General features: G+C 33.0%; 1 protein-coding gene across 1 annotated transcript; it reads right to left on the bottom strand.

Moving 5' to 3' along the window:
- Positions 1-991: 991 nt before the first annotated feature.
- LOC111715511 (lachesin) lies at positions 992-12,892 on the bottom strand. The gene is made up of 12 exons (XM_023490842.1): positions 12,812-12,892; positions 12,549-12,634; positions 11,672-11,790; positions 8,470-8,520; positions 7,859-7,966; positions 7,390-7,487; positions 6,690-6,848; positions 5,066-5,157; positions 3,788-3,904; positions 2,490-2,610; positions 2,361-2,419; positions 992-1,285 (listed from the first exon to the last, which is right to left on the bottom strand). The coding sequence occupies exons 2-12, from the start codon at positions 12,625-12,627 to the stop codon at positions 1,014-1,016; spliced, it is 1,275 nt and encodes a 424-aa protein (XP_023346610.1). The 5' UTR covers positions 12,628-12,634; positions 12,812-12,892; the 3' UTR covers positions 992-1,013.
- Between the last annotated feature and the right edge of the window lie 5,892 nt (positions 12,893-18,784).

The following is an 18,784-nucleotide window of genomic DNA, read 5'->3' on the forward strand; positions in this document are numbered from 1 at the left end:
AAATCTTATTTAAAACGTGTTTGTTTTTACCAGATTTAACGTCTGGAATAAAGTAAAGTGAGGATTGTGAATTAAGTTGTTTGTTTCCCTTGTCTTTGTAGTTTATTGGCTCCAGATTCTATTCACAGGCTTTACATCTTCTATTTATCTTTTACACTGTTCAGTCTTCAAAATAAATTGAAAGTAAATGTCTACATTCTAGGTTAACTGGTAATTAAACAGTTTCATTGATGATTCACAACGGTACCCTTTAAACCCTTGTCGTTTTCCATCTAAAGGTCAACAAAGCTAGACATACGTACCTTGATGATCAGAAAAGAACAAAGAATTGTAAATCGTCAATGATCGTCAATCGTCAATCGTCAATCGTCAATGACACTTTTAAATTTAAGACTCATTTAAATAACGCATGAATCCCTTTAAATAGAATACAAAATATCCTCATTCTATTGATGTATTAAACCAAGGTTTTATGTCAGCTCCAATTCCAGTTTAGAAACCTAGTTGAGGATTAGAACTTTACTAGAAAAGAAAAACAGTTTTAATCAAACTAATATATCCTTGCTTGCCACATAAAGGAATTGAGTCTTTGCCACAAAATTGAATTGTCAAATTCCTATATTTTTGGAACCAGATGGTGTAAGCCTTAGATATTACAAACTTAGATTATTTTATCTAACAGAATTAATAGTTTGAAATATCTAAGGTCTCCGACATTGGGCTGCAATGATATATGGATTAGAAAATTAGTGTTTGTGGCAAAGACTCAATTCCTAGAAGGGGATCATTCATCTAGTGTACTGTACCCGTTGTACTTTGTCTGTACAACTTGCTGTAGCTGGTTTAAAGTCGGTCCGGGATTTGAACTGGAGTTTACAGTGATGCATGGGCTGGCTTTATCTCATTGTAGATAGAAGTAGATCTTTTATAAACAAGATTTGTAATCAAATCATCTAAAAAATGGATTCCAAACAAAATCCAAAATCAGATCTGTAACAAATAACAATTATATTTCATTGCATAATATGTATAACGATGAAAAGTAAAAAGAAAGAATTAGAAGCGGAAGAAGATGGTTGGGATGAGAAAAGACTGTGACTGGGTTGACTTCTCTGGTTCATATTAGTTCTCGTCTTATCAACAGGTTTAACCTTCTCCGGGTTCTGGGTTGGATCGGAGAAGGATTTCCACTCCGGAAGGAGGAACTGTTCGGATTGATTGTCTTGAATTATATCCGGGGTGAATTCTTTTTCTAGAACTATTTCGTATTTGGGTTCACGTCTTTCTAAACATAGAAATATCAAGATTTAAGGGAGTGTTCAGGAAAAATGAAAGGAGGTACAGACTTACGGTGAAAAATAATCGCTCTTGATATAAAACAGATAACAAATATTATGAAATATTAACTTTATAGGAATGCGTCGAAAAATAATCGATGACTGTAAGGTTGTAATATCTGATTTATTTGTTTAAAATTAAAATGAATATTTTACGGTACGAATTGTATATTGCAACTTTCTGATTTGTATGGACGCTACGTTCTTCGTTTTTAACAATTTTCTCCTTATAAATACAACAGATAGAAGTAAGATTCGTAGCGATCAAAAGCGATTATTTTTCGCCGTAAGCCTATACCCCCATTGATTTTTCGCGAACACGCCCTTTAAAGGAACAATGAAAAAATTTTTAATTTCAAGCTTTCATCAAGGTGTCAAGATAAAAATATCAAAGTTTTCCTTACGGAAAATTTACTGGAAAGTAACTGCTTGTAGCTGGTTATCACATTATATGTACCCTAACTACCTTTATTAATTTCTCAACGAACTTATCAGTCCATATTACTAACATGTACTATTAAACCTATCATTAATTTAAATAAGATTAGTTGGACATGAACATTGATTTATTACGTTTAGACATGTATTATTTCTCCTGTAGAGAGCATAGAGTCTGAGAGCGAGTTGTATCTGTACAATACATAATAAGAATACAGAGAGTTTTTAACTGGATTGATACAGACTAAGGTATTATTGTAGAGCATAGAGTCTGAGAGCGAGTTGTATCTGTACAATACATAATAAGAATACAGAGAGTGTTGTATCTGGATTGATAAAGACTAAAGTATTATCGGAGAATATAGAGTTTTAGGGCGGGTTGTATCTGGTTTGATACAGACTTATAAGAACTTGTTGGATCAAATTCATGTTTACAGCTGTTTTAATTATTATAAGAGGAAATATTCAATATTATTGGAAAATTCTTTTCTGTTAGATTACTTAGTTCTCTTTAATCAAACCCTGAACAATCCCTTGGACAAGACAATTTTGAGGATTTATCCCTTTAATGATTTATTTAAATACCTGTAGTGTAAACCCTAATAGTGGAGTCTGCAGATCCTAGAGAATTCGTTCCTTGGCACCTAGGATTCAATATTATTATTATTATTAACATAATAAAACAAGACATTATTTCTATTATTGTCCTCCTACCTATAAGTCCCTGAATGTCTGTCACTGTAGTTATGTATAATAAGTTTAGATGAAAGTCTGTACATAGTTAAACCTCGTTCATGTACAGAATAGTCAGCTTCCTCACCGTGCAGGATCTTTTCTAAAATACATAAAATATACTAGATACATGTACACTGTAGAAACTATCTTTCTAGATGCATGTACACTGTACAGATTGTCTTCCTTGATACATGTACCACGGTACATTCCAGTTCATTTTATGTACTGAACCGAATTTCAACAAGCCAGGGCAAGCGGTACAGTACAAATACAAACTATATTAGGTAAAACGGGACTGTATGCCTGCCTAATGAATGATCCATTTGTAGTGAAATTTATGTGGTACACTGTACACTGTACAGATTATCTTCATTGATACATGTACATGTACAGATTATTTTACTAGATATACAGGGTGGCCGAAAAAATAGGGTTTAGGATTCTTTAGCCCTTTTATCCGTTTAAAAAGACTTGAAAATATCCCCATTAAATAGTTTTTAATTTTCGAAGGAGTCGTTTAATCAACTTCAGCTAACAAATATTGTTTATGAACTAAAAAATTCATTTATATAAATCTGAACCCACTTAGATTTTGATTCTGGGTTTTAGGAATCCAAGGTGTTCGACGTGGTTCTAAAGAACTCTATGGGGAGAAACCTAAAAAGAAAGGTAGCAATCCCGGCCCGTGGTTGCAAACATCTTTGATGGACCTTAAAAATAGGCAATTTTTTGAATGGCATCAATAAAATTGGGGCCTTTTCAAGAAATATTTGAAATGTAACACTTGAGTAATCTTATTAAGTATTCATAAGTATAGTTTCTAAGAAAAATCTAAGTGCGTTCAGATTTTTAAAAATGCATGTACACTTTACACACTATCTTTCAAGATACATGTACAGATTTTCTTCCTTGATACATGTACATTGTATAGATTATCTTCCTTGATACATGTACATTGTACAGCTTATCTTACTTAATCATTGTACAGCTTATCCTACTAAATTATACTTTCCCATGCACGAATACAATTTAAAGATGATTTTTCTTGGAGTCTCATCCTTTTTTGGTAGCCCTGTATGTAAACTTGTATTTTCGGCTGGAGGACTTAATCCTACCTTCTATACTCTAAACTATAAAATCAGCTGGAGGTAATAATCCTACCTTCTATACTCTAAACTATAAAATCAGCTGGAGGTAATAATCCTACCTTCNCTAGAGGAATTAATCCTACCTTCTATACTCCAAACTATAAAAGCTCCTAGAGGAATTAATCCTACCTTCTATACTCCAAACTATAAAAGCAGCTGGATAAGATTCAACTATACACTCCAGGGTTACATCACGTCCAGTTGAGCTCCCCATCAAGCTTAGACCAGGCAGTATTGAAGGGGGAACTAGAATAGATCGGTTAAACTTCTTTATTTAAAAGTTTCCAGCTCAAAGTTGGGAACTTTTAAACAAACAAAATTATTAAAACTAAGTTTCTCCTCTTAATCTAATTAACCAACCTTTCGTTATTCTCTAAAGTGTTAACCAACGAGACCTCGGTTGAACTCCAAACAAAAGGAGTTGATTAACTTATTTAAATCAGTTTCAATCATCCAGATTCATCCATTCAAAAGTTTTTAACTCCAAATAAAAATCAGGAATTAAAAAAAATTGTAGAATTTTATAGTTTTTAACAAAAATCTAACTATTTAAAGAAATTTGAACTTTTAGTTTTTAGATAAAGAAAAAAGAGTGAAGTTTAAAAACCTTCTAAGAATGAATTAAGATTTGAATATTTAAATCTGAGATCAGTTCAATATTTTATTCAGAATCGGAGCTAAGGTTGGGGTTGGGAACACATTGAAGAAAAAGCTTTCACTTTCACTTTCACACAATAGTTGTTTTTATCTTTATAGTTCCTGGAGAGCATGCTGAACCGCGGACCGCTGATTCAAATCCTCATAAATCTTAAACTTTGAATCGTTAGTTAAGGATTTGAAGCGGCGACTGTAGGAAGTTCAATGACCTAGCTCAAATTCATTAAATTTGGCCCCTGATTGTTTTAGTAATGTGTTAAACTTAATTTACGGTATAATTTAAATCTAAATATCTTAATTTTTCAATCTGAAAATTGACGAACTAATTTTAAATAGTTTGCGTCATTTAAAACAACCTGGGATCAAATTTGAGTAAAAGAAAGAAGTAGTCGAACTACGCAGACGACGACGTAGTTGAACCACTTACCTTGTTGAACCACTTCTATTGTGCCTCGGTTCAAGTTGGAAAAAAAGTGGATGAACTAAGTCATTAAATTTGGTCTTAAGATAAAGAATCTTGTTTAATGAACTTACATTGTACATGAAGATTTATTCGTTTCATAAACTTACATTGTACATGAAGATATATTCGTTTAATGAACTTACATTGTACATGAAGATATATTAGTTTCATGAACTTACATTGTACATGAAGATATATTCGTTTCATAAACTTACATTGTACATGAAGATATATTCGTTTAATGAACTTACATTGTGCATGAAGATATATTCGTTTAATGAACTTACATTGTACATGAAGATATATTCGTTTACTAACAGCTGGAGGAACATCATTGCTGGCTATACAGAGATATGCTCCCATGTCTTCTCTTCGAACCCTAGACAAGAACATTATGGTCCTTCCTCATCCCGAGCCAACAAGCTACTCTATCATAGAAAATGAAATTGAGCCTTTGCCACAAGCTCAAATTTTTAATTCTTTTATCTTCGCGACCTGATAATGTAAACCTTTTATATTTCAAACTTAAATTATATAATCTAACGGAATTCATAGTTTGAAATATATAGTTCTATTGCATTGGGGTGCAAAGATATAAGGATTGAAAAATATGAGTTTGTGGCAAAAGTCAATTTTAATACCAAATCCTGGATGGTATTATTTAAAAAGAGGTCCCTTAGAGCTTTGATTCCCACTTTCTTGAGACAATTCTTTGGGCTATCTCATCTTTTTTTTTAATCATATAGGGTTACCCATAAAGAATGAGATTGAAAAGACAACCCGAAAATCTTTAAACATGATGATTCCAAGGTTACATCAAGTCTACTGCCTTAAATATAGTATTTTAATTGCTTTTTAATGATTATGGCAAAGAACGAAACAACAGAGGTAGGGAACCATGAATATGAGAAATCAAACAGTATAAATTCCGTACAGTCGTCTCTGAAGTCTCATCCTATTCCTAAGTGTAAATGTAAAACATTTCGTAGACTTTCTTGTTTAAAAAAGTAAAAGATCACACAATTATTTTGTCAAAGTTTTGTGTAATTGTTAAGAAAAACAAAATCATAACTATTAATTAAACCCCAAAACGACGTCAATTGGATTAAAACTGATTGTCAATAAGAACCCTAAGAGTGTAATAGTCTTTGAAAAATTGTCATTTTTTAAATCTCAACGCAAAATCAAATGAATTATTTAGATATTTTTATATATTACTCAAAACCACAGAGTAGAGAATATAAATAAACCCCCTTTTTCAAATTCTGAAAAGTTAAATGCATGTTTTAAATAAGTATAAAATGCTTCTGTAGTATCTGATCGTTTTCGTTAAATTTTCAAAACTTGGGTTGCATTGTTAAACATCCTTTTGTTGTTGTAAGTGAATGGAATTGAGTGCATTGTACATTATGTACATTGTACTGTGTTTACTTAACATAATTGAATAAGGAACTGTAGAAAGAGATAATCGCAATTCTGTATTCTCAATTCTTTATTCTTCAAAATGCATTCTATTGTGTGAACAAGTAAGCTTCCAACCGATGCCGCCGCCGGAAATTAGAATCGGAAAAATAAAATTGAAATTTATCTTTTCTCAAGTTTAAACTCAGTTTAAAGATGGATAATAGAAGTTAGAATATTACAGGGTTTCTTACAGGGTTTTAGTTTTTATATAAGAGACGAACCATCAGATATAATTTTTAGTAAAATCAATCTACAACAGGCCTAGAGGGAAAAAAATCTTATTCTGACCAAGGTGACCAGCCAGCCGCCGTGACAGGGCCAGGCTTTTCTTTTAGTTTTATTTTATTTAACTTTTGAGATCCTGAAAGGTTTTTTCTTTGAATGTGTTACATCTTGAAATTGATGAACACTTCCATATTGGGAAAGCTAGGGGTGGTTTATTTGTACCTGTGTATCTCTAGGGAGTATCCCTCTACCTCGTCCACCATCCTCTGGGTTCCATCCTTCCTGGTTCTAATCCTTAATCCTCCCTCTCTCTTCCATCTGATCTCTGGTGTAGGTATACCCTGAGCTCGACATGTAAACCGAGCTGTATCATCATGCTCCCTGCAGTACAAAACCAGTTATTCTGCAGTACAAAACCAGTTATTCTGCAGTACATACTAGTTATTCTGCAGTAAAAACCAGTTATTCTACAGTACAAAACCAGTTATTCTGCAGTACAAAACCAGTTTTTCTGTATTATAAAACCAGTTATTCTGCAGAGCAAAACCAGTTTTTATTCAGTATAAAACCGGTTATTCTGCAGTACAAAACCAGTTATTCTGCAGTACATACTAGTTATTCTGCAGTAAAAACCAGTTATTCTACAGTACAAAACCAGTAATTCTGCAGTACAAAACCAGTAATTCTGCAATACAAAACCACTAATTCTGCAGTACAAAATTAGTTATTCTTTAGAACAAAATAAGTTATTTTACAGTACAAAACCAGTTATTCTGCGGTACAAAATCAGTTATTCTGCGGTAAAAATAGATTTTTTTGGTCCTTTTTACCTGGTAACAAGATCCCCGGAAGTTCTATTCATATCTATCTTGTTACCTGGTAACCAGATCCCCGGAAGTTCTATTCATATCTATCTTGTTACCTGGTAACCAGATCTCCGGAAGTTCTACTCATATCTATATCCGGAGGAACTTGAACATGTAACCACGCAGATTGGAACAACATGGGATCCGTGTTTATCTAGATATTGATTCTTGTATCCTGTATATAGTGTTCTGTATCTTGTATCCTGTATCCTGTATGTTGTATCCTGTATCCTGTAGATAGTGTTCTGTACCATGTGTCCTGCATCCAGTAGCCTGTGTCACGTATCCTGTTTCCTTATCCTGTTTCCTGTGCCCTTTGTCCTGTTTTTTGTATCCTGTACCCTTTGTCTTTGTCCTGTGTCCTGTTTCCTATTTGCTATGTCAGGTGTCCTGTGTTCTGGGTCATATTTCCTTTGTCCTGCGTCATGTGTCCTGCAGTGTCTTGTGTCTTGTGTCCTGTGTCATATAACCTGTATCCCGTATCCTGTATCCTGTATCCTGTATCCTGTATCCTGTATCCTATACCTGACACATGTACTGTCCTGCATCCTCCCTTGATATTGAGCTGATATGAAGGTTAAATGTCGTCTTCATATCCCCGGACACAGATACTCGAGGGTTGTGAGTTATCAACTGAGGAATCGAACATAACATCAAAAAATGTAATTGTTTAAATAGAAACTGGAGAACATAACGAGCATATGTACTTAATATTGTTGTCTTAAATAATTGATACAACAAGATCTTTTGGGTTTTTAATATTTTCTATGAAAATCAAACTTGTGGCATAAACTTAAAAGATCTTAGATAACTTTGCTATTGTTTGATTTAATTCCGCAAATTATATCTTTATCAACACAATCATATATTTCATGATTTTTCATCCAATCACAGGAAGAAACTGATTATCTTTCTCACAATCTAATGTGTTAATTCTTATATCTTTGTGACCTCATGTTCACAAATTTTCAGAGAAAACTGCATTGCTCAGACACTATGTATGTACATTAATTTACGCAGAACAAGTAAGCCATCTTTATCAGGATCATAACAGTGCGAGTTAAAATGCGGGATGATTTTCTCCAAATTTAATAAAAAATGTTGATAGAAGAATTAGATCGATACTATTGTCCTGCCTGGTCTCCAATAGCTTGAATAGCTTTAGTGTCTGCTTCAACCCATCCAACCTAGACAAATATATATTTAGTGTCTGCTTCAACCCATCCAACCTAGACAAATATTAACTTACTAGCTTGGGATCCCGGCGCTGCCCAGGATATTTGTAGTTACTCCCGCCGTTTACCCGCACTCAATTTATAAGCCAAGCTAAGAACATTTCCGTGGCTCTCCCGAGTTCCCCAATAAAAATGTGAGGCAAATCGGTCAAGGGGTTCCTGAGTTATGATCGGACAGACAAACAAGCAGACAGACAAACAGAGATTACAACTTTATATATAGAAGATAGACAACTCTCGACTTAAGAGTTTGGGTATTAAATAAATGTCACTCATAATGTTTTCTGTTTCTTTATTGTTCAATAATTACGTAAAAAAGACTATACCCATGAGGCCCCAAAGTTGTTTGACCTCGCATGACGGTATGAATTTTAGAAAAAAAAACGTCTTCAGAAGATCATGATCTAAATTTTACTTTGATATTCGCCAATGCTAACATATAAATCCACAAATTCTTTAATTTTTATTCTTTATAATGTATACAAGAAAATAATGGTTGTCGGTAAATTAAAATTCAAGACTAAAATCATTGGAAGACGTATATAGTGTAGATTTAATAACATACATTTTTTGCAAGACATTGAACTAAAACATTCTTATAAATCAAGAAAAAGATTTTAATCAATAAGATAGATCCTTTCACAAGCTCACAAGCTTAGATAAAAGTTAGTTTTATTGTTTTTACTAGAACATTTATCTAATTATATTTGAAATGAAGGAGATGAAAAAATAATAATTTTTTAGATGAAGAAATAATAGTTTCTTGACACTTCAGAAAACCCCGGTTTCTTACAAATTTCGTGGAATTTTTTTCACGTCTATTTTTAAAACTTTCCACTATTCTAAGAGGGGAGGGAGGGCAAAAATTAGTTTTCAAGGATTGGATAAAGAGGAGTGCTAGTCCCCCCCTCATTGTAGAATTTTTTTAATGAAAGTGATGTTTTAAGGGGTTAAAGTCGAAAAAATGAATTTTTATATTTTTGCAAGTTTGGCTTTTTATTTAATGTATTTCGATTTCTATTTAATGTATAGTAAATCATTTTAAAATCCACGTTTACAAGAAAAGAAAACAGGGTCGTTAGGACTAATGGTAAAGGATAATTCTGGCGGTTTTGCACAAGATTGGCTTAGTTAGGTTAGGTAAGGTACGGGGTTTCATACAAGATTGGCATAGTTAGGTTAGGTACGGTACGGGGTTTTGCACAAGATTGGCTTAGTTAGGTTAGGTACGGTACGGGGTTTTGCACAAGATTGGCTTAGTTAGGTTAGGTACGGTACGGGGTTTTGCACAAGATTGGCTTAGTTAGGTTAGGTACGGTACGGGGTTTTGCACAAGATTGGCTTAGTTAGGTTAGGTACGGTACGGGGTTTTGCACAAGATTGGCTTAGTTAGGTTAGGTACGGTACGGGGTTTTGCACAAGATTGGCTTAGTTAGGTTAGGTACGGTACGGGGTTTCATACAAGATTGGCATAGTTAGGTTAGGTACGGTACGGGGTTTCATACAAGATTGGCTTAGTTAGGTTAGGTACGGTACGGGGTTTCATACAAAGGATGGGACTTCGATGACGATAAAAAACTCATGTAAACATTGCTATTTTTTTATGAATTCATATTTGTATTCAACTACAAAGCATGATATGATACAAAATAAAAAATCACAATTTACCATGTAGTTTGGACCCGCCTGACCAGAGTAGATTGTTTTAAGTGGTTGGCCCATTATAAACGAATGAGAATTGTAAATAAATACTTGGGTTTACACTGTACACTGTACAGTGTACATTTTAAACATAATAATGATGATAAATCAGGAAAAAGGTAAGAAGGAGGTGAGGAAGTATAAGGGAAAGGGAGGGTACTCAGCGGAAGGGTTGGAACATAGGGTAACATGTTATTAAAATCATGTTTATGAACTGAAGAAGATAGTAAAGACTGAGTTTATCCACATAATACACAGTATTTTAATACAGATATAACTTGTATAACTATCTAAATAGATCTTGGAAACTTTTCTCTTAAATGATTTTGCAGATTTAATTACTTTAACATTACTTTAAGCTCTAATTTAATCGAATTTCTTAATTTTGGAAATAAAGCGGTAAGCATTCTAGAGAATCCTCTCAAGTTTATATGATTTTGTTCTATTTGGTTCAGCTAAAGAATTAAACATATCATAGAAGGAAGTTGGAAGGTTTTCATAAAAGTATTTACTGCTCTAATTACCCTTTTTTGCAAAAATTTGATGTTACAACACCCCCCCCCCCCCTCCATGTTATAATTCCATACTCAATATGTGACCTTACAAGTGCATTATAAACTAGTAGACGAATGTTTAATGGTAAAATGTTTTTAATCTGATTCAGAGCAAAAATTGATCTAGCAATCTTATTGGAAATATATGTTCAATTTGATAGTCCCATCAATTTAAGAATTCATCAATTTTGAGTCCAACAAAGGAATTGAGTCTTTGCCACAAACTCTGATTTTATAATCCTTATATCTGTAGAACCCAATGTTGTAAATCTTTGATATTTCAAACTTATATTATTTGATCTAACAGAATTCATAGTTTGAAATATCTAAGGCCTACGACATAGGAATACAAAGATATAGGATTTAAAAAAGCAGAGTTTGTGGCAAAGACTCAATTCCTTTAAAATATTTATATGTACAGGCAGTTCCTATTGTTTCTAGAATCTCATTTCCAATTTTTAATTTGCAGTTCTCAAGATCAAAATACATATTTTTATTCCTAAATATCATAAACTTTGTTTTTGAAACATTTAATGTTAAATGGTTTGACTGAAACCATGCAGCTGCCTTTTTTAGTTCAAAGTTGGCATCAATTTGTAAATGGAGAAAACTAGTGTTATCAGCAAATAGATAAAAGAAATAAGACCTAACCATATTCGTACAGTCGTCTCTGAAGTCTAATCCTTTGAGGTAACCCTGTAATTCCCAAAATTGGGGTTTATGATATATTTTGCATATTTTCAAATAAACATGGTAGCTAGTCAGACCTTGTGCCCCATGCGCTGAATATTGAAAAGATTATTTTAATTATATTTAACTTTAAAATACTTTATTAGATTCGTACTTACATTAAAAGTTCCAAGATTGACCACATTGCATGTAAACATGACATCCCGTTCAGTCGGAGCTGACACGTTGGAGAGAACACTTGTAAACCTCGGGGTTCGATCTACAGGGTTCTCAGGGTCTAGGTTAGAGTAGTGATTAATTCACAGGGTCTATAGGTTAGAGTAGGGGTGTTAGTTCTCAGGGTCTAGGTTTGAGTAGTGGCTATTTCCCAGGGTATTGGTTAGAATTGGATTGTTTCTCAGGGTCTAGGTTTGAGCAATGGGTATTTCTCAGTGTATTGGTTAGAACTGGGATTGTTTCTCAGGGTCTAGGTTCGAGTATTGGTTATTTCTCAGTGTATTGGTTAGAACTGGGATTGTTTCTCAGGGTCTAGGTTCGAGTATTGGTTATTTCTCAGTGTATTGGTTAGAATTGGGATTGTTTCTCAGGGTCTAGGTTTGAGTAGTGGTTATTTCTCAGTGTATTGGTTAGAATTGGAATTGTTTCTCAGGGTCTAGGTTTTAGTATTGGTTATTTCCCAGGGTCTAGGTTAGAGTACGGATAAGTGCTAAGGGACTAGGTTTAGGTTTATCAGGGTACAGGTTAAGGAGGATTTAATAATTCGGTCCTTATCCCAGCAAGCTGTGAATTCGGTCCTTATCCCAGCAAGCTGTGAAGTCGGTCCTTATCCCAGCAAGCTGTGAATCCGGTCCTTATCCCAGCAAGCTGTGAATTCGGTCCTTATCCCAGCAAGTTGTGAATTCGGTCCTTATCCCAGCAAGCTGTGAATTTGGTCCTTATCCGAGCAAGCTGTGAATTTCGATCACAATTTAACTTAAATTGAACATCAAATTTTCGTCTTTTGGATTAGAGATTTTATGAAAAATTTGGTATTACCTAACATAGCCATAAAAGTAGATGTCGAAATAGGAGAGAAAAATAGAAGGAGAATAGATCTTCCAATCATAGAGCTCATCGCAAACCTATAATTGGGTAAATATGTTCATTGGGGTTAAAAACATTATTGAGTAATTCAGGTTTTTAGGATATATATGCACTAAAAAATATATTTGACCTTATATTCAAGAAATGTTTGTACTTGTTAGTTAATACCTTACATTTATTGGTTTAAAAATATTGATTTAAAAAACTAAGGCAACCTGAGTTTTATTCCTACAGCTGATTAAAACATTGCGTTTCACAGGGTTGGTTTATTTCTCCGCCATATTTTTATTTATTCTAAAAAAAGAAGATTATTTTAAAAGTTCAGTTCAGAAATCTTTCTCTAGAATTAAGGGAGTCTGCCCCCTCCTTTAATATACTTTTGCCGAAACTTTTCTCTGGTTTGTCATAAAATATTTTATTTCATTGTATACAGTAACCATAGGTAAAAAAAGGTTGTTTTTCTAGCGAAACTTACTTGTTTTGAAAGAAAATTATAAAGTTTTATTTTTAGCATAAAATCTCAAGCTAAAATTGCTAGTTTTAATACCAATCGTATTAAAAAAATTTCGCTGGGGTCTTATACTACGACACCCATTTTACACACCCCTTTCGCTTTTGGAAAATCTTGGCTATGGGCCTGGCCCCACCTAATTTTATCAAAATTGAATCAAAATTGGAATCGAGTGACACTCTGAGATCGTCCTAGTTCAGAATTAGAATTGTAATACATACTTTGGGATTTCATGATAAAAATAAGGCTGCTGCATGAAGTATATATTAACGGCTAAGGCTGTATGACTAACATTACTGCAAGATGAACAGTAAAGACGGACAACTGCAGTATTCTATTTGTCCATAGACTGGAATTTTCTTAGTAATCATTAGAAAATCAAAACACAAACAACAAAAAGTACCTTTCCTAGTATAGGCATCATTACGAAATCAAAATTATTAACAATGACAATCTGGAATTTGTCAATTAATAACCATGTTTATTATTATGTAAATATATACTACTTTATCCCTTAGATTTATATAGATGTCTGTTTCCCTAATAATGCTTTCTAAACATAATTGAATGGATTAAAGAAACATCTGTATTCTCAAGGTTTAGCTTTGTAGAATTTTATTAAATTTACAGATGTAAAAATAGAATAATCAAAACACAGTTAATTTTTAGAAACAAATGAAAAATATAAACATTTTTTTTGAATACATTGGCGGCTATCTACTTTACAAACACAACTTGATAAGCCTTTCAGAAAGTGATCATAATCGTATTTATAATTATTTTGTTGTGCTAGCCTTTTTGGGCGCTTCGCGGCCATCTTCTCTCTTTGAATAGTATAAAACAAAAACAAAAAAAGTTTGCAGATTTCATAATATTTTTTTGCGCATTTTTAAAATTTACAAAATATAAAACTTTTAAATGCAAATTTTAAAAATTTTGATCATGCGTAAACCTTCCCTGGGGTCACATGAGGTCCCAGACAAAATTTGGGCCCGATCGGTTCAGCCGCTTTGACGTTTATTGGATACAAACAGACAGACAAGCCAAATTTATATATAGATAGTTTAAATTTCTTTAAAAGGAATTGAGTTTTTGCCACAAACTTAAATTTTCGAATTCCAATATCTTAGTGACCTGATGTTGTAAACATTTGATATTTTAAACTTAGATCAGTTGAGCTAACAGAATTCATAGTTTGAAATATCTAAGGTCTGCAACATTTGGTTGGGACAATATAAGGATTAGAAAATCAGAGTTTGTTGCAAAGACTCAGTTCCTTTGCGAAATTTATGAAAAACCTGGTCATCAAAATATCTATGATTATTTTTACAGTAATTTTTTGAGGAAGAGAGGGACCAAGTTGGTGGAGTTGTCTTCTCAATACATGCATACATTTTTTTTATAAATATTGTTAGTGAAAGGAGGTGAGTTTTTCTCGCAAACTCAAACTTTCTCATCCCTATATCTTTGCAAACTGATAGTGTAAATCTTTCATATTCCAAATTTAGACCTTGTAATCTAACAGAATTCATATTTTTAAATATCAAAGGTCTACGTGCATCGGGGTTCAAAGATAAAGGGATTAGAAAACCAGAGTTTGTGGCAAAAACTCTTTTTAGGCGATCGTTCAATAATTGTTCATGCGCTTTAACTTCGCCTTGGTAAGGTTTACATTGCTATGGAAGTTTATTGCATCCTTTAAAAATGGGAGACTGAAAAATACGCTTACAATCCCTTTAATTACCTAAATAATCCTTCTAGCAGAAGGGATTCTTTTTTAACAGTCAATACAATCCCATTATTTACCTCAATAATCCTTCTAGCAGAAGGGATTCTTTTTAAACATTCAATACAATCCCATTATTTACCTCAACAATCCTTCTAGCAGAAGGGTTTCTTTTTTAACAGTCAATACAATCCCTTCAGCGAAACGTTATGGTTAAAAATGATAAATTTGTTGAAATTCCGGACTTGAGGAACTTTAAACCCTAGGTCCAGCTTTTCCGGTTTAAGACTCCGACAAGCGGAAAATTACCCCGAGGTTTCTCCATCCTTGGTTCAAAATGTCAGCATTGTTTAAGAACTATTGGAGATGAATTGAAATCAATCATTAGTTTCCTATTTTTTCGGCTTTACAGTTTGAGATATTAGTAAAATGTTTACTGGATGAGATATTAGTAAAATGTTTACTGGATGAGATATTAGTAAAATGTTTACTGGATGAGATATTAGTAAAATGTTTACTGGATGAGATATTAGTAAAATGTTTACTGGATGAGAAATTAGTAAAATGTTTACTGGTCGAGATATTAGTAAAATGTTTACTGAGAACCATAAAAAAGTGGAAAAGGAAGATTCTAGATTTGATTTATGATTGTCAATATAACATGAACAGTTTTACTGTTAAAACTATTTGCTTTATAACTAGAAACATCAAGTATAACAATTAAGATTTGTTAAACCCCGTCTTCATATTCCTTACGTTATCGGTCCCCTGAATTATAACAACACAATATTTCAATAAAAAATTAAAAATCATAATATTATTTTTTAAGGCGACACAAAGTTTCCAATATTAATCTTAACAATATAAATATTTATCTCTGTAAACATTAACTCTTATACGCTGTAAATGTAAATGTCAGGTTTTGAATATTTTGAATTAATTATTTGTTTCAAATAAAACCCGCAGAAACAAAAAGTCCTCGATATGTTTCTATATATCTAGGTTTCCTCAAGGTCGAGGTTTCTATGTATCTAGGTTTCCTCTAGGTCTAGGTTTCTATGTATCTAGGTTTCCTCTAGGTCTAGGTTTCTATATATCTGATTTTTAAATCCCTTTATCTTTGCAACCCAATGTCGTAACCTTAGATGTATATATATGAATTCTTTTAGATCAAATAATCTAAGTTTGAAATATCAATGGTGTACATAAACAGCAGGTTGTAAAGATATAGGGATTAGGAAATTTGAGCTTGTGGCAAAGCTCAATTGCAAACTTTAAAATCCTTAATTAGCGACATTTCTTAAAGAGACAGCAATTACCTCATTCACTCCACAACTTTCTAGAGTGTATGAATTAGATATATATATTATATATGTCTGCTGTATTAAAACAATTATTGTTTTGATCTAATTATGCATTTGAATACATATAATGTAATTATTTGCTCAACTGAACTTAAACCACATTTTAACATTCTGCTGATTTTATTATTTTACAATATTTCCTAACAAATTCTACTAAAATCTATATTTTTGCAAAGGTGATTTCTGATTTAGATTTTCTGATCTAACAGAATTCTTAGCTAAAAATATCAAAAGTCTACGACATAAGGTTGTAAATGTTTTCAATAGCCAAAAAATTAAGATTTAAAGGTTGTTCAAAAAATGTTCAAAAATGTTGTTTTCTTCGATGGAAATATTTTGGTTTTACAGATGATTTGCTTGTCTGTCTGTCTGTTTGTTTGTATAAAAAAGTCAACACGGCAGAACCAATCGGGCTCAATGACCCCAGGGAAGTTCTATGGCTGTAGGTCAAAGTTGAAAAATTTAGCACGGAAATAAATGTCGACATTTATTTTATTTGATAAAGCACAAATTTGAAATATATAAATCTGCGAAATTTTAGACATTCAGAGCAAAAGTAAGAATCTAATTTTTTTATTAAAGGTCCTTTCAAGAAATTATGATATTTTAGACTGTTAAGTTCAGAACTTGTTTTTTAGATAATCTTCAATATATTCCCCGTCTTTGGTCAGATTCAGCGCAAACTATTCTTGAACTGGAGTTGGCGGGGGAAATACCGGTTCAGAACATCGGGCTCGGAGGGAAAATAGAATTCAAAACTTTGTAGAATTTTGTTATGTTGAAAATATTTAATTTGTTTGTTATCCGGTTTTATTTAATAAGTGATCTAATTGTGTCACTCTTTCGGGCTAGCTTTTTTTTTAGAGAGTTGCATACAATAAAAAACAAGTTTCATGACTTTAAATGTTATTTTTCAAAACCAGTTGTCTATATTTCTGATCAATCTATGCTACATCTGAATAAGGAATCTTGAAGTAAATTTTGAGATAGACTTTACTACGTTCGTATGCTCCTTCAGATGAAACGTATATTTATAGCCTGAGATATAATTTTTTTTGAAAGAACCTACTTATACGATGTAAACTTCATGACCTTTAGATATAATCTACTATCCTTGTAATGTTATAATGTTATCTTTAGGTTTACAAGCCATGGTACCATGAAACCAACCCTTCATATAAACATGTTAACCATAAGATAAGACCTGAGATAAAACCTCCCCTTGCATACTCTAATATAGAACCCAACCTCTCCATGTATTCTCCGCTACTGAGAGTAAACCATCCTGGAACTCCACCTCTCCTTACACCTCTCTCTCTTCTTCTATCTGTCTAACCTTGGTTACTATCCAGACTCTTCATTGTTTTTATCCTTTCCTCCATTCTAGTTCTCCATTCGTCCTTTGCTCCATTCTAGTTCTTTATTCGTCCTTTCCTCCATTCTGGTTCTCCATTCTCCCCTTCCCTATTTATTCATCAATTCAAGTTATCCGTTCTTCTTTCCTTAATTCCAGATCTCCATTCTTCATTATCCTTTCCTTCCTTCTAGTTCTCCATTCTTCCTTATCCTTTCCTCCATACAATTTCTACATTCCACCCTTCCTAATTATTTTCTCCATTCCAGTTCTCCGTTCAACCCTTCATTATCCATTTCTCCTTTCAAGTTCTCCATTCTTTATTAACCTTACCTCCATTCAAGTTCTCCATTTTCCCCTTCCATATTCTTTTCTCCATTCAAGTTCTCCATTCTCCCCTTCCTTATTCTTTACTTAATTCAAGTCCTCCATTATCCCCTTCCTTATTTCTTCCTTCAGTTAGTTCTCCATTCTCCTCTTCCTTATCCATTCCTTTATTCTAGTTCTCCATTCTCCCCTTCCTTATCCTTTCCTCCATTCAAGATCTCCATTTCCCCTTCCTTATTCTTTCCTCCCTTCAAGTTTTCCATTCTTCCTTCCTTATTTCATTCCTTAATTTTAGTTCTCCATTCATCCCTTCCTTCTCCATTCCTCAATTTTAGTTCCCCATTCTCCCCTTTCTTATCCATCTTTTCATTCTAATTTCTTTGGTTCCTCCTTGTATTGAACAATAGAAAATGTATTCCTAACCACAAACAACAAGTCTTCTAATAGTTCTAGTTCTAGTTCTAATAGTTAAACATCATCTTAATAGTTTTGAGCACATTCCCTTTATCTGCCCCCCCCCCCTGTTAAAGAAAAGTATAGTTGAATGATTCTCTAGCTCTGGGTCTAGCTTATACCTTGATAAGTTCCATTAATCAATCCTCCTGAGAATACTTTAATCAAAACCTCTCCCGGAGAAATTGAATGAAAGGTTAATAGAGTATCATGAGATTTCAGGCAACTGGGACCATTAACTTTATTTATCTTTACCCTTCTCTCCTTAGTAAACAAGGGGAATCAATTAAAAAAATTAGCGAAAAAGTAGAGAAAAATGAAAACGTATCATTTTCGTATTCATTGACACAAAGAACCCCAAATTATGATGATGATAATGATTTTTTTTCAAACATAAACGTAAAATTTTTTCCCCAGCTTTTTTGAGCTTCACCTTTTATCTTATTGCATTAT

The sequence above is a fragment of the Eurytemora carolleeae genome, unplaced genomic scaffold, assembly GCF_000591075.1.
Source record: "Eurytemora carolleeae unplaced genomic scaffold, Eaff_2.0 scaffold1802, whole genome shotgun sequence".
NCBI lineage: Eukaryota > Metazoa > Arthropoda > Copepoda > Calanoida > Temoridae > Eurytemora > Eurytemora carolleeae.

What these genes read in the sequence shown, in the direction of transcription:
- LOC111715511 (XM_023490842.1), bottom strand. Translation starts at nt 12,627, where the DNA reads ATGAGCTCTATGATTGGAAGATCTATTCTCCTTCTATTTTTCTCTCCT. An exon ending in TCAATCTTGGAACTTTTAAT is followed by an intron (nt 8,521 to 11,671) that starts GTAAGTACGAAT and finishes ATATTTGTCTAG; the next exon opens with GTTGGATGGGTTGAAGCAGA. An exon ending in TTCAAGCTATTGGAGACCAG is followed by an intron (nt 7,967 to 8,469) that starts GCAGGACAATAG and finishes TCGATTCCTCAG; the next exon opens with TTGATAACTCACAACCCTCG.